This window comes from Scyliorhinus canicula, chromosome 8, assembly GCF_902713615.1.
Source record: "Scyliorhinus canicula chromosome 8, sScyCan1.1, whole genome shotgun sequence".
NCBI classification, from domain to species: domain Eukaryota; kingdom Metazoa; phylum Chordata; class Chondrichthyes; order Carcharhiniformes; family Scyliorhinidae; genus Scyliorhinus; species Scyliorhinus canicula.
The window spans coordinates 153605871-153621910 of NC_052153.1; the positions used below are offsets into that span (position 1 = coordinate 153605871).

Sequence of the window (16040 nt, forward strand, 5' to 3'; positions counted from 1 at the left end):
TATTGCCAGGATATTGTCAGGACCCATGAACAATATCAGCAGGTCTGACAGCATCTGTGGAGAGAGAAAGAGAGAACTGAGCTAACATTTCGAGTCTGGATGACTCTCAAAGCAACTTTTTATCATGGCCAATCCACCCAACCTACACAACTTTGGACTGTGGAAGGAAACCGGAGCACTCAGAGGAAACTCATGCAGACACAGGGAGAACATGCAAACTCCACAAATACAGTCCCCCAAGGACAGAATTGAATCTGGGACCCTACGCTGTGAAGCAGCAGTGCTAACCACTAAAGAGTTGAGTTTTTAAAGACAATCTTACAGCTTAATGAACCCCCCTACTGATAGCAGTATTTTAATCAGGGTAACAATGTTACAGACCAACCGGCAGATCAGGCTGTCCTTGAACATGGTCCTCCACTAGGACTACAAGATCAGCGAGTTTATCTCATTATCTTCTTCATTTTCTTTTTGGGTTGACTACTTGCTTTGGCTCTTTAACAGTCAGCTTCTAAATTAAACAAGCAGTCTCCTTCCCCACAGGAAGCACTGGTTGTTTAGTTACAGCTACTCATACCCAACACGAACGGATAGAGATGGTTGAGCCAAATAAGATGGGATCTTTGTAAGTAGCTCAGAAAAATAAAGCAGTTTGAATCTGATTTCAATGCCAATCAGGTTCAAGCTCGTTTTTCTATTCAAAGCTTTGTGAAACTGCAGTTTTTTGAACTTCCTATTTTAGCAATGCATTACAGCCTCAAAATACTGCGCCACAAAGCAACAGGATGTGATTGCGAGTGATCATCAATGTGTTGAAGTCAAATTTAAGAAGTGGTCAGAAAAATCGAAGAGTATGGAAAGCAATGCTTGAGCGGAGTCAGGGAGAGGACGGGCTGGAGCTGGCAAATTTTAGTAACTATTACTGGGCGGCTAATATAGCCATGATCAGGAAGTGGGGGGTGGGGTAGGGGTCGGCATGGGTACGTATAGAGGCAGCTTCTTGTAAGGACCCTAATCTGGGGGCGTTGGTAACTACGCCTCTGCCGCTCCGGCCGGCGCGATACTCCACCAGCCCCGTGGTGGCGGCAGCCCTGAGAGTTTGGAGCCAATGGAGGAGGCATGTGGGAGCATCGGTCTGGGCCCCAATCTGTGATAATCACCGGTTTGCCCCGGGGAGAATGGATGGGGGGTTCCGGATATAGCAGAGAGCAGGGATTGAGAGGATGGGGGATATGTTCAGAGAGGGGAGCTTTCTGAGTATGAGGCCGTTGGAGGAAAAGTTTGGGTTGGCGAGTGGAAACTAATTCAGGTATCTGCAGGTGCGGGACTTTCTTCTTAAACAAGTGCCAACCTTCCCACTCCTACTGCTAAGGGGGATTCAGGACAGGGTAGTTTCCAGAGTGTGGGTAGGAGAAGGGAGCGTCTCGGACATTTATAAGGAGCTTATGGGTTGGAGGAGACGTGGACCGAGGAGCTGGAGCGCAAGTGGGAGGAGGAGCTGGGAGGAGAGATAGAGGATGGTCTATGGGCAGGCGCGTTGATTAGAGCCAACGCGTCCGCAACATGAGCCAGGCTCAGCCTGGTACAATTTAAGGTTGTCCACTGGGCTCATATGACAGTGGCCCGGACAAGCAGATTCTTTGGGGTGGAGGACAGGTCCACATATTTTGGACATGTTCAAAGCTGAGGGGATTTTGGCAGGGGTTTGCGGACATCATGTCCACGGTGTTAAAAACAAGGGTTGCGCTGAGTCCAGAGGTGGCGATTTTCAGGGTGTCAGAAGACCCGGGAATCCAGGAGGAGAAAGAGGCAGATGTTCTGGCCTATGCTTCCTTGGTAGCCTGGAGACGGATACTATTAGCTTGGAGAGGCTCAAAGCCCCCGAAGTCGGAGACCTGGCTATCGGACATGGCTAGCTTTCTCTGTTTGGAGAAAATCAAGTTCGCCTTGGAGGTGGCAACCGTTCGTCGACTTCTTTGCGGAAAAGACGGGGGGACCGGGGGGGGGAAGAGTAGTTTAGATTAGAGTAGGGGGTCAATAAGGGTGGGACCTGTACAAAAGGTAAATGGCTTTTGCACTATGTTTATGGTTTCATGTATATTGTTGTTGTTACTACACCAAAAATACCTCAATAAAATGTTTATTTAAAAAAAAGAAAAAGCAAAGAGCTCATTTACAGGGAGAGAAAGGGACTAAGTTATTCCACTAGTGTGCCTCTTTGCAGGTGATTTCACAGTGACACTGGAAGAAGTCTGGCAATCCGTTGCCCCTCAGGAGAAAGTGCCTCTTTAAAAGGGGGAAACAAGTTCATTTCTCCCTCACTTTTGGGGCTTCCTGAGCTTTGCAATACTCTTCATGGTTAAGCAGGCAAAAATCACCCATGACTATTGCCAATGTATATAATTTTGTGCCACTGCACCAGCTTACATGAATGATTCTTCAAGGTATTGTAAATTCCTAACACTGAAACTTGGGCTTGCACATTTGTTCCTCACCAAGCAAATTTCCACACTGCTGCTCACAAGAATTGGGATTCTCCAATACAGATGCAGTTTAGTGGGTTTTAGATGAACTCAAATGAAAGTGTGCTGTTTGCTATCAAACTTCTGTTGTCATCAGCAATGCTCCGGGTGAAAGTATGGCCGGATTCAGTGCAAGTGGAAAATTCAACACAATGCACTCGCTGATCTTATGGTAAGTTGTGCTGCTCACTATGTTGCACATGAGGAGCCTCGGTACCTGTTTGCTCATCGTATGAGGATTCGAACCAAGGCTTTTCAGTTGTCTGAAGACCAGCCAGTGACTATGCTACTTAAGCAGTTTGGAGTACAGTGAACACAGTCATGGTTATGGGACCTGAAAACCTTTAAGCTATAGAGTTGAAAAGCACAGGTAGACATTTCCTTAGCCAAGCTGCTCCAGTACAACAACGCTAACGTCTACCTAATAATGTGGAAAATACTCTAGTTACGTAAAATCCAGAAAATAGCACAAATAAATTATTGTCCGATCAGCTGTTTCAGAAACGACCTTCTCCCCATCAGAACACCAGGAACATATTCTGCTGCTGATTTTAGTGCCAGTTTCATTCACAATCCCTCTTTTCAGTTGTCTGAAGACCAGCCAGTGACTGGTCTTCAGACAAGGAAAACCGTGTCAGCCTTCAGTAAGAAGTCTTACAACACCAGGTTAAAGTCCAACAGGTTTGTTTCAAACACTAGCTTTCGGAGCACTGCTCCTTCCTCAGGTGAATGAACCAACACAGTCATCTCCACATCATCCTTCAGTAAGGGGCTGACAAGTGACAGGCAACTAAGTGCTGCCAGCACAAACAAAGGAAAGGCCCACCCTCTCTCCCTAACCCTTAACACAGTACGATCATTGCTGAAATTCCCATCATCTTGGAAGTTGGGGGCCAGGGGTAGGGGCGTCTACATTTATTAACAACTTAACTGCATCAGCCAACCTAGCACAAACCGGGGAGAAAGCGGCTATTCCGCAATGATTGCTCTCAAAACCTCTCCAACATATAAAAGGCTCAAAGTCAGGAGTATGGCAGATGACTCATCACTCACGCAGATGGGTTCAAGAAGCTTGACACCACCCTGAACAGAGCAGTTTTTCCTGTTCAATTATCCTGCCACACAACTAAACGTTGTCATTCTATTTCAGGCTCAGTGCAGATTCAGCAGGTGTTATTGGGCAATCGCACCATCAGTGGCTCATTATTATAGCTGTACACCAAGACCACCTCTAAAATGAGTGGTGGAGATAACAGAAATCCTGGAGCACTTCCAAGGCAGCAATTTAATTTCAGAGTTCAACTTGCCCTTATTAACCACCTCCTGGATTATGATGTTCCTTGAATGTTTTAATCAGATTATAACCCTATAAACAGGTAGTACCTGACACTGTCTGGAAAAACAGTTGTGTACAGTATTTAGCACGGATTTCTCAAGGCCTTACCTTCTGCACGCCACGTGACACGCACGCAGAAATCATTGCCAATGATGTTCCAGGATGCACACTGAGACACTGCAGTACAACCACCACATCCTGAACAGGGAATCTCAACAGAGGACCTACAACGAGAAACAGGCAAATGGACATAATTGCCATTTGCTTCAGACTTCGCACTTTGTGACTTACAGAACATGACACTTTGTCATCTATGAATAAAATTGAAATAAATCTAAAATAAATCATAGAAACCTTACAGTGTAGAAGAATGCCATTCAGCCCATCAAGTCTGTAACAACCCTCTGAAAGAGCACCCTACTTAGGCCTACTCCACAGTAACCCCACCTAACCATTGGACATTAAGGGGCAATTTAGTACGCCAATCCTACTTGCCTGCACATCTTTTCAAAAAAATATATCTTTATTCAGCTTTTTCCAAATGTTATACATAACAACAAACACCCCCCCCGCCCCCAACCAGAGAGCCAACCAAAAACTCCACCAATGCCCGCCCCAACAACTAACGGTGACCAGCTCTTTAAAATATAAAATAAACAGCTGTAACCTTCGGTAAAACCCTTCAATTGTGCCACTTATGGTGCACTTAAATTTCTCGAGATACAAAAACCCCATAAGATCGCCCAGCCATAAAGAGGCGCTGGGTGGAGAAGCTGACCTCTGCTCCAGCAAGTCCGATACCCCGAATATGGTTCCGAGAGGACAAGGATTCATAGAACAGTACAGCACAGAACAGGCCCTTCGGCCCTCGATGTTGTGCCGAGCAATGATCACCCTACTCAAGTCAACGTATCCACCCTATACCAGTAACCCAACAACAACACCCCCCCCCCCCCCCCATTAACCTTGTTTTTTAGGTCACTAAGGTCAATTTAGCATAGCCAATCCACCTAACCCGCACATCTTTGGACTGTGGGAGGAAACCGGAGCACCCGGAGGAAACCCACGCACACACGGGGAGGACGTGCAGACTCCGCACAGACAGTGACCCAGCCGGGAATCGAACCTGGGACCCTGGAGCTATGAAGCATTGATGCTAACCACCATGCTACCGTGCTGCCCTTCAATTTGTAGAATCACCAACATGGTGCCAAAGGAGGAGACCCAGAAACCCTCAAGCTTAGGACATGACCAGAACATATGTACATGATTAGCTGGGCCCGCCCCTCCCACAATACACACACTCACCCTTCAATCTTGCAAATATCCTGTTCCTCCTGGACTTGGTCAACTGGGCTCTATACACGTCAGCCTTGCACAGGATGATGTTGCGGTCACCCTACGCAGAATCTCACACCAAACCCCCTCTGGCAACTCAAGACATCAGCTCCTCCTCCTATTTGGCCTTCACCCTTTCCAAGGATACCCCCCTCCGCTAAAAGCCTCCCATAAACCGCTGAGGTACTCCCTTCCGCCAAGAACAAGGCGGAAACAAGGAAGGGGGCACCATGGGGAATGCCGGACAGATTTTCTTCACAAATTCACGACCCTGTAAATATCTGGGTACATCCGCTTGTGAGAGCCCAAATTTCTTGAACAACTCCTCAAGGCTCGCAAATTAACCCTCCAAAAAAAAAATCCTTCATCACAGAAACGCCACGTTTCCACCCATCCCCTAAACCTTAGCATCCAGCCTCGCCAGCTCAAGCATGTGGTGGGCGATTCTACAATATTGGGTCAAAGTGTTTGCGCCGTTGTGAACGCTGTTACGTTTCACGATGGCGCGAACCGGACCCGGGTACGACAGATTCCGGCCCCCACAGGGGGTCAGCACGGCACTGGAGCGGTTCATGCCGCTCCAGCCTCCTTATGTGGTGTTAAATGGGCACCGCGCCAACCCGCGCATGCGCAGTTGGGCCACGCCAACCTGCGCATACGCAGGGGACTTCTTTAGCCCACCGGCCCCGACCAACATGGGGTTGGTGTTCAGGGGCCGGCTGGACCAGGAAGTAGGCCCGGGGAGGGGGGGGGGGGGGGGAAAGAGGCCGGCCCGCCGATCGGTGGGCCCCGATTGCGGGCCAGACCCCATCGGAGGCCCCCTGGTGAAGGAGGCCCCCCCCCCCCCCGCCCCCGACTGTCCCCGCATAATTCCCGCCGGCAGCAACCAGTGGTGAACGGCGCCGGCGGGACTCTGTTGTATCAGCGCAGCCGCTCGGCCCATCTGATTCCAGCAGCCCATGGCCGGAACCGCACCAAACGCGCCGGCGGAAATGGCGCCGATTCTCCGGCCCGCCACGGGGCTCGGAGAATCACCCCCGTAGTTTGTGTAAACCGGCACCAACTTCAATACCACCCGCAATTTAAAATGCTGCCGAAATTCTTCAGTGTGGATGCCATCACCCAATTCCCTCAGTACTTCCTTGGAGAAAAAGGTAGAGAAGCCATGACCAGCACCCTTAACCCCGACCCCCTACACAAGCTCAACTCCATCTGCATCCATAAAGCCTCTGGATAACCTGCACATCCTTGTACTGTGGGAGAAAACCGGAGCACCTGGAGGAAACCCACACAGACACGGGGAGAACGTGCAAAATCCACACAGACAGTCACCCAAGTTCGGAATTGAACCCTGGCGCAGTGAGGCAGCAGTGTTAACCACTGTGCCCCCAGTTGAATACACTTGATAAAGATTGGACGTGTAGTTTGGTACCTTGCAGACACGAGTTTTGGATTCCATTTTCTACAGCATGCAGTGTTTCCTGAGAAAGCTGTTCAATTAGCAGATCTGAAATCTCAATTAGTGGCGCTGACATTGTCCCTTCTCCGAGCCATGGATGGACAGAAAGCTCAGCGGTTACCAGGTTACGTTTCCCCCCAACTGTTCTGTCCAATGTATCTGAAGAAAGAAACAACTGCATTGAAACTGCTCAAAATGTGTAGTCACTGTTTTAGAAGACAATAGAATAAACAATGTGCCATAGCAAAATCCCAAAAAGAGAAATTAAATACATGAGCAGATTATCTGTTTCAGTGATGTTGGTTGTGTGACATTGTTTGCCAGGACAGTGAAGGAATTTCCCTTCTCTTCAGATATTTCCATGGGTTGTTCTGCATCACCTTGAGCAGGCAGGTGGAATCTTGGTTGAATGCCTAATGTACTGTATTGAAGTGTCAGCCTGGATAATGTACTTAAATCTCTGAAGTGGAGTGGCGCCCGAACCAAGAAACAGACATTCTTCGACATTATTTGTTGTGATTTCATTTGACTTTTTTTTCTAGTTGTTGCAACTGGTTTAATCTTTGGCCTCCATATTGCAAAGGTGAATGAGGATTAATATTTTTTGAACATTGCAGAATTTCAATGAACTCCTGCCAGGCTGCAACCTCTGTCAGTGACCAAGATGGGTCCTGGATCCTGTGATGATATTTCATAGCCAGGTTAGTTTGTGTTTGGCGGTCAGCTGCACAGCCTCTGTGAGCCAGTACCCTTGGTTGTGGGATGAAATTGACTGCAAACACCTTAAATTCCCTCCACCCAGAACAATGTTGGGTGCTAGAAACAAGCAGGTGTCCTTTGCAGCTAATATGATTAAGGAAATCCAATGTGTGGTGTGTTACTGTAACTTGTGAACAATTATAGCACACCTGCCAATTTCTGGGTGGATGTGTTATAACACCTCATTTCATTTCTAGTGGGAAATACTGGAAGCAAAAGGGCTACGTGAGCAGCGTTTGAAAAGCATACAGCCTCTGCCTGTGTACTGGTGTAGTTGTAAGCCTACTTGTGACAATAAAGATTATTATTAGTGAAAAACCGAATTTAGGGAATTGCTTCAATGACATTAAATTGACCGAATATCGCAGCACATTAAGAGCTTACCACTTGAACTAGCAGACTGCATTATAGTTTCTCTGTAGGCCACCTGGAGGGGTCCGAGATACGCCTCAATTCCATACTCTCTCTTGATACGATCATGGATTATCTCAATGTGCAGCTCACCCATTCCACATAAGATAGTCTATCAAAGTAGCAGAACAGTCAAGTGATGTTTCATTTTGGAGGGGGAGGGTAAATGGGGTTAAATCGAACTGAACGGCAAACAGGATTGAGGGGCTTAATGGCTTCCTATTAGTTAATTTGTATCGAGTAAAATTACTACTGTTCTGTGTATTCATCTGTCTAGACAATATTCTTCATTTTACATTCTATTGTAAATGGTTTGGGTGCACTAATCTACCGACTCCCATACCTACAAAAATAGCCATGCCAAATTAAACTAAGTAACACTTCTAGCTGTGAAGAAAATGTGCAAATGTAAATGTTGTGGGTGATGAAAGAGAGATACAGTGTGATGCAGAATATAGTCTGACACAGAATGCCCTGAAGTGGCAATTTGTTACCTTGTCGATTGATTGCAAGCTTCTCAAAAGCTTGAGAGAGAAGTTCAGTCAATGAGGACATTTTTCACGCTTCTGCACTGCCAATTTAAATAGCAAGGCTGTAAAGTGGACCTTTGATACCATAATACTTCAGTATAGTCATGGTGTGCACCATACCTTTATAGTCGCTGCAAATCAATTGGACCTCGAATTGAGTGCCCACACATTAAAATTTGATCTAATGAAGTTAACCACTGAGTCGCAGAACTAACACAAATAGCATCTAAGTTTCAAAAAGATGAGCACAACACTACGCGGTAAAGAAAAAAAGATATAGGGCTGGATTCTCCACTGGCGGGATTCTCCGTTGTGCCAGCAGCGCACACACTGCCCACAATGGGGAATCGCCATTGGCCGGCTGGTGGGACGGAAAATTCTGCTGTCGGTGCGGCGGGACGGAGAATCCTGCCCATAACTTGTGAAGTTATACATCACCTGACCAGAATCCGGGTCAATCTTCACCTTTAAACTGGGATCTTCCCGCTGGAGGCAGGTAAGAGCACGGTCCAAATCTATATATGCAGAAACAAGTTAGGTCAAATATTGTAAGGATCTGCAAAATGTAGTCTCATTGCTTGGATATTGACAAACACATTGTAATGTACTGTACCTGATTGCTTTGCCACTGATGGTGGCTCAATTGTACAAAAGAAGACTGGCTCTGGAATTTCAACTGCAGCCAACATGGGATCTTCCTGCTCCTTGTATTTTCCCCCAGATTTCTTTCCTGTGCGACAGGCTGCAGCTGCTGCCGATGACTTTGATGAAACTATTGTGTCACCTGTTGCTGTCTGACAGCAATGGAAAGATGTGTCAAATATTAATGGGTAGAATTTTAAGAGAGCTCTCCATCCTTAGAGTCAGCGCCTAACAGGCTACTGCCGACTCTCAAACTCCCAAGTTTGCGTTGCTTGGTATTGGGCAGGACTTTTGTCCACCCTTAGAGGGGAGTCCCGCCCTTGGCGGACAGCTCTCGAACCTGTCCAGACACAGCACTTTAGGAGGAAAAGGCTCTTAAGTGGCCACTTAAGGACCTTAATAGGTGAAAAGCAGGTTTCCCACCCAAGGCCCTGCACGTCCAACCGCGAAATTGAGTCTGGATCAGGACAGGCGGGATCCCGGGGGGAATCCCGATGATGCAATTTTAAACCCCCCCCCCCCCCAACCAGAACCTGGGGTGGGAAGAGCGTAAAATTCTGTCCCATGTTTCAATGTGTGGTCAGGGCCTAGATAAGACTTTTGGGGATATTCTATTCTCCCAAAGTATCATACTTGAGTCTGTAGTTTCTCAATAGCATTACTCTTTATTTACAGCAAGTATTTCCACATTTGCATCTCTACACAAGCTTCTCCTCCGTCCACATCTCTTTTCTCAGCCATGTGATCTGATATCATTATTTCTTCGGCGATACTTTACATTGAGGATACCCTCGTTCGTGTTGTGTGGCACTACCACCGTGCTAAATCGGATAGATTCAGAACAGATCTAGGAACTCAAGACTGGGCATCCATGAGGCACTGTGGGCCATCAGCAATAGCAGAATTGTATTCAACCACAATCTGCAACCTCATGGCCCGGTATATCCCCAATTCTACCATTATCACCAAGCCAGGGTTTCAACCCTTGTTCAATGAAGTGTGCAGGAGAGCATGCCAGGAGCAACACCAGACATACTGAAAAATGAGGTGTCAACCTGGTGAAGCTACAACAGGAGCTGTGCAAAATAACATAAGCAGGAAGTAACAGACAGAACCATGCGATCCCACAATCAACGGATCAGATCTAAGCTCTGCAGTCCTGCCACATCCAGCTGTGAATGCTGGTGGACTATTAAACAACTCATTGGAGGAGGAGGCTCCACAAATATCCCATCCTCAATGATGGAGAAGCCCAGCACATATGTGTAAAAGGCAAGGCTGAAGCATTCGCCATAATCTTCAGCCAGAAGTGCTGAATGGAGGATCCAAATCAGTCTCCTCCAGAGGTCCCCAGGATCATGGATGTCAGTCTTCAGCCAATACGATTCACCCCATGTGATATCAAACAATGGCTGAAGGCATTGGATACTGCAAAAGCTAATGCCCTGACAATATTCCGGCAATAGTACTGAAGACTTGTGCTCTAGAACTTGTTGCACCCCTAGTCAACCTGTTCCAGTACAGCTACAACATTGGCATCAACCCAGCAATGTGGAAAATTGCCCAGATATGTCATGTACACAAAAATCAGGACAAATCCAACCTAGCCAATTACTGCCCCATAAGTCTAACCTCAATCATCAGTAAAGTGATGGAAGGGATCATCACAGTGCTATCAAGCAGCACTTGCATAACAATAATCTGTTCACAGGTGCTCAGTTTGGGTTCTGCCAGGGTCACTCAGCTCCTGACCTCATTAGAGCCATACTTCAAACATGGACACAAGAGCTGAACTCCAGAGGTGATACGAGTGACTGCTTTTGACATCAAGGCAGCATTTGATTGTGTAATGCGTCAAGAAGCCCTGACAAAATTGGAGTATGGGAATCAGGGGCAAAACTCTCCACTGGTTGGAGTCATACCTGGCACAAAGAAAGATGGTTGTGGTGGTTGGAGGGCAATCATCTCAATCCCGGGACATCACTGCAGGAGTTCCTCAGGGTAGTATCCTTGGCTCAACCATCTCCAACTGCATCATCAATGACCTTCCTTTCAACATAAGCTCAGAAGTGGGGATGTTCGCAGATGACTGCATAATATTCAACACCATTCATGACTCAGACACTGAAGCAGTCAGTCCATGTGCAAATGCAGCAAGACCTGGACAATATCTAGGCTTGGGCTGAAAAGTGGCAAGTTACCTTTGCGCCACACAAGTGCCAGGCAATGACCATCTCCAATAAGAGAGAATCAAACAATCGCCCCTTGACATTCAATGACATTATCATCACTGGATTCCCCACTATCAACATCCTGGGGGTTACCACTGACCACAAACTGAACTGAACTAGCCAGATTAATACTGTGGCTACAAAAGCACATCAGAGGCTTGGAATCCTATGGTGAGTAACTCACCTCCTGACTCCCCAAAGCTTGTCCACCACCTACAAGGCAGAAGTCAGGAGTATGATGGAACACTTCACACTTTCCTGGATGAGTGCAGCTCCAACAACTCTCAAGAGGCTCGACACCATCCAGGGCAAAGCAGCCCGTTTGATAGGCATCCCTTCCACAAGCATTCACTCCCTGCACCACCAACGCACAGTTGCAGTAATGAGAAGGGAATTATTGCCAATCTGGCTGTACGAGACCCCTTGGGGATGAGCGACCATAACATGATACAATTTTTTATCAAGATGGAGAGTGAAGTAGTTGATTCGGAGACTAGGGTGCTGAATCTTAATAAAGGGAACTATGAGGATATGAGGCGCGAGTTGGCCTTGATCGATTTAGGAGAGTTCCTTAAAGGGATGACAGTGGATAGACAATGGCAAACATTCAAGGAACGCATGGAGGAACCACAGCAACTGTTCATTCCTGTCTGGCACAAAAGCAAAAGGGGTAAGAGGACCAGTCCGTGGCTTACAAAGGTAATTAGAAATAGTATCCGATCCAAGGAAGAAGCATACAGATTGGCCAAGAAAAATAATAGGTCTGAGGATTGGGAGCAGTTTAGAATTCTGCAAAGAAGGGCAAAGGGATTGACTCTGGAACTGTCCCTGCAGGTTGGAGGGTAATTCACGTCACTCAGATATTCAAAAAGGGAGGTAGAGAGAAAGCAGGCAATTATAGACCAGTAAGCTTAACAGGGAAAATGCTCGAATCTATTAGCAAGGACTTTATAGCGGAACATTTAGAAAGCAGTGGCAGGATCAGTCAGTCAGCATGGATTTATGAAGGGAAAATCATGCTTGGCAAATCTGTTGGAATTCTTTGAAGACGTTTGAAGATTCTTTGGTAACCAGTACAGTCGACAAGGGGGAGCCAGTCGATGTGGTATTATATTTGGACTTTCAGAAGGCGTTTGACAAAATCCAGCATAAGAGATTATTGTGCAAAATTAAAGCGCATGGGATTGGGGGAAATGTATTGAGGTGGATAGAAAACTGGTTGGCAGAGAGGAAACAAAGAGTAGGGATTAATGGGTCCTTTTCAAATTGGCAGGCAGTAACCAGTGGGGTACCACAGGGATTGGTGCTGGGACCCCAGTTATTCACAATATATATTAATGATTTGGATGAGGGAATAAAATGTAACATCTCAAAGTTTGCAGATGATACCAAATTAGGTGGGAGGGTCTCCTTCACTGAGGAAGGATGTTCTCAAGGGAGTGCAGTGAAGGTTTACCAGACTGATTCCAGGGATGGCGGGACTGTCATACGAGGAGAGACTGACTAGGTTGGGTTTGTTCTCGCTGGAGTTCAGAAGAATGAGGGGGGAATCTCATCAAGACTTATAAAATTCTAACAGGACTAGACAGGTTAGATGCAGGGAAGATATTACCAATGATGGGTGTGTCCAGAACCAGGGGTCACAGCCTGAGGATTCAGGGAAAACCATTTTGAACAGAGGTAAAGAGACACTTCTTCACACAAAGAGTGGTGAGCCTTTGGAATTCATTACCACAGGAAGTGGTTGATGCTAAAACTTTGAATATATTCACGAGGCGGCTGGATATAGCACTTGGGGAGAATGGGATCAAAGGCTATGGGGAGAAAGCAGATTTAGGCTATTGAGTTGGATGATCAGCCATGATCGTGATGAATGGCGGAGCAGGCTCAAAGGGCCAAAAGGCCTCCTCCTGCTCCTATCTTCTATGTATGTATCTATGTATGCAGCAGTGTGTACCATCTAAAAGATGCATTGCAGGAACTCATCAAGGCTCCTTAGGCAGCACCTTCCAAACCCATGACCACTACCACCTCAAACAGGCATTGTCAAACTCGGGGGCGCGGGGTGTCGGGTCGCGACATACGATGTAAATGTGGCCTGAATATACACGTTCCTGTGGAATTTCTATGAGGAATCTGATTTCATACTTTAAACCCGAGGGTAAACTCCAACAAATACATTAAAAATAGCTTCTGCTGCTGCTTCTATAGGCAACATTTATAGAGGCAAAACATCAACTCAACCTTCACGTTCCATCCAAAACAGTTTTTTATTCCCTGAGCAAACATGAGACAGAATTGAAGACACATTCAACTACTTATTCCTTTCTTGGGTGATATTCACAATGAATAATATTGGGGAGTGAGCTTGGGATGAACCAAGAACAAAGTATCACAATATACTGGGTAGAATTTCATGTCCCCCTGCTGCTCGGTTTTGTTGTGTATCTGGGAATACATTCTTGCTGGTTCTGCATCACTTGATGTGTGGTGACGACACCAGAGTGTTTGCGCGGGCTTTGCGCAGATCACCATCTTGATTGTATGAACAACACCCATAATAAACTGCTCATCGTGTTTTGCAAGAATCCAGAGTGTGGGCACCCCCATACCTTATCTCTTTACAAAAAAAGACAAAGAAAATTACAGCACAGGAACAGGCTCTTCGGCCCTCTCAGCCTGCGCCGATCCAGATCCTTTATCTAAACCTGTCTCCTATTTTCCAAGGTCTACTTCCCTCTGTTCCCCGCCCGTTCATATATCTGTCCAGATTAAATGATGCTATCGTGCTCGCCTCTACCATCTCCGCTGGCAAAGTGTTCCAGGCACCCACCACCATCTGCGTAAAAAACATTCCACGCACATCTCCCTTAAACTTTCCCCCTCTCACCTTGAAATCGTGACCCCTTGTAATTGACACCCCCACTCTTGGAAAAAGCTTGTTGCTATCCACCCTGTCCATACCTCTCATAATTTTGTAGATCTCAATCAGGTCCCCCCTCAACCTCCGTCTTTCCAACGAAAACAATCCTAATCTACTCAACCTTTCTCCATAGCTAGCACCCTCCATACCAGGCAACATCCTGGTGAACCTCCTCTGCACCCTCTCTAAAGCATCCACATCCTTCTGGTAATGTGGCGACCAGAACCGCACGCAGTATTCCAAATGTGGCCGAACCAAAGTCCTATGCAACTGTAACATGATCTGCCGACTCTTGTACTCAATACCCCGTCCAAAGAAGGCAAGCATGCTGTATGCCTTCTTGACCACTCTATCGACCTGCATTGCCACCTTCAGGGTACAATGGACCTGAACTCCCAGATCTCTCTGTACATCAATTTTCCCCAGGACTCTTCCATTGACCACATAGTCCGCTCTTGAATTAGATCTTCCAAAATGCATCACCTCGCATTTGCCTGGATTGAACTCCATCTGCTATTTCTCTGCCCAACTTTCCAATCTATCTATATTTTGCTGTATTCTCTGGCAGTCCTCCTCGCTATCTGCAACTCCACCAATCTTAGTATCATCTGCAAACTTGCTAATCAGACCACCTATATACCATCGTCCAGATCATTTAAAAAGAGGAGACTCAAATGGGGGACTGTAAGTTAGTTCATTTCACATAAATATGGGGCCAAAACACCCGGGAGCATCAATTAGGGTGTAGTTAAGATTCACTGAAACAGTCACTATAGATCGTAGTTTTAGAAGCCAGGAGGCTGCATTTCCTGCCTGTTGCACCTGTGAGTTGAGTATTCCTGGGGTGCGAGGTTCAGGAATTTTTTTTTAAATTGTCTCTAGTATACTAGACTGAAATATTTTAGTTTATTTTGAAAGACTGCGGAAAGACTACTTCACTCCAGGGGTGATTGCACAAAGAAATAGGGATTTGGTATTTTAAAACCAAATTTATTATTAATGCGATATACTGCCTGCTGTGATAGTGGAGTCGGACACTTTAGGAACTTTCAAGCGGTTATTGGATCGGCACATGGAACACACCAGAATGACAGGGAGTGGGATAGTTTGATTTATGTACATCACAAACAACAGTGGTCCCAGCACGGATCCCTGTGGAACACCACTAGTCACCTTTCTCCATTTTGAGACACTCCCTTCCACCACTGCTCTCTGTCTTCTGTTGCCCAGCCAGTTCTTTATCCATCTAGCTAGTACACCCTGAACCCCATACGACTTCACTTTTTCCATCAACCTGCCATGGGAAACTTTATCAAACGCAAACAACGAAATATAACAGGTTTGTAGGCAGATGGTGGCCATAAGGTCTTTCAGATGGCCTTTCCACGTGGCCCTCGCCCGCCCTGACCTCTCTGCTACTTTACGCTGGGACTGCTGAGGCCCAGGCTAGCCAGCCTGCCTGCCCTTGCACCAATTAATACCACTTAAGAGCCGTTTCCCACCTGGCCTCAATTGTCAGGCAGGCGGGAGGAGTTCAATGGCAGAGGTGGAGGCCCGAAAAGTAATCCCGTTGTAACCGTAGGTGGGAGGTGTGGAGGCAGCTCAATCAGCCACCTCATTTTTAAATTTTTAAAAATAAATTTGGAGCACCCAATTCTTGTTTTCCAATTAAGGAGCAATTTAGCGTGGCCAATTCACCGCCCTGCACATAGAATCACTACCCTATCTCCTTAACCCAGTGACCCCATCTATCCTAACCTTTTGGACACTAAGGGGCAATTGATCATGGCAAATCCGCCATATCTGCACATCTTTGGACTGTGGGAGGGAACCGGAGCACCCGGAGGAAACCCACACAGACACAGGGAGAAAGTGCAAACTCCACACAG

General features: G+C 46.6%; 1 protein-coding gene across 2 annotated transcripts in view; it reads right to left on the bottom strand.

Annotated features, from left to right (window-relative positions):
- gfm2 (GTP dependent ribosome recycling factor mitochondrial 2) overlaps window positions 1–16040 on the bottom strand; it is a 68306-nt gene that overhangs the window by 13712 nt on the left and 38554 nt on the right. For both annotated transcript variants that reach the window (XM_038805479.1, XM_038805480.1), the window contains exons 10-14: window positions 8969–9149; window positions 8794–8870; window positions 7799–7937; window positions 6629–6814; window positions 3967–4082 (exon numbers count right to left, since the gene is read on the bottom strand). In XM_038805479.1, the coding sequence (XP_038661407.1) occupies window positions 3967–4082; window positions 6629–6814; window positions 7799–7937; window positions 8794–8870; window positions 8969–9149 (699 nt within the window). The remainder of the gene's footprint in view (window positions 1–3966; window positions 4083–6628; window positions 6815–7798; window positions 7938–8793; window positions 8871–8968; window positions 9150–16040) is intronic.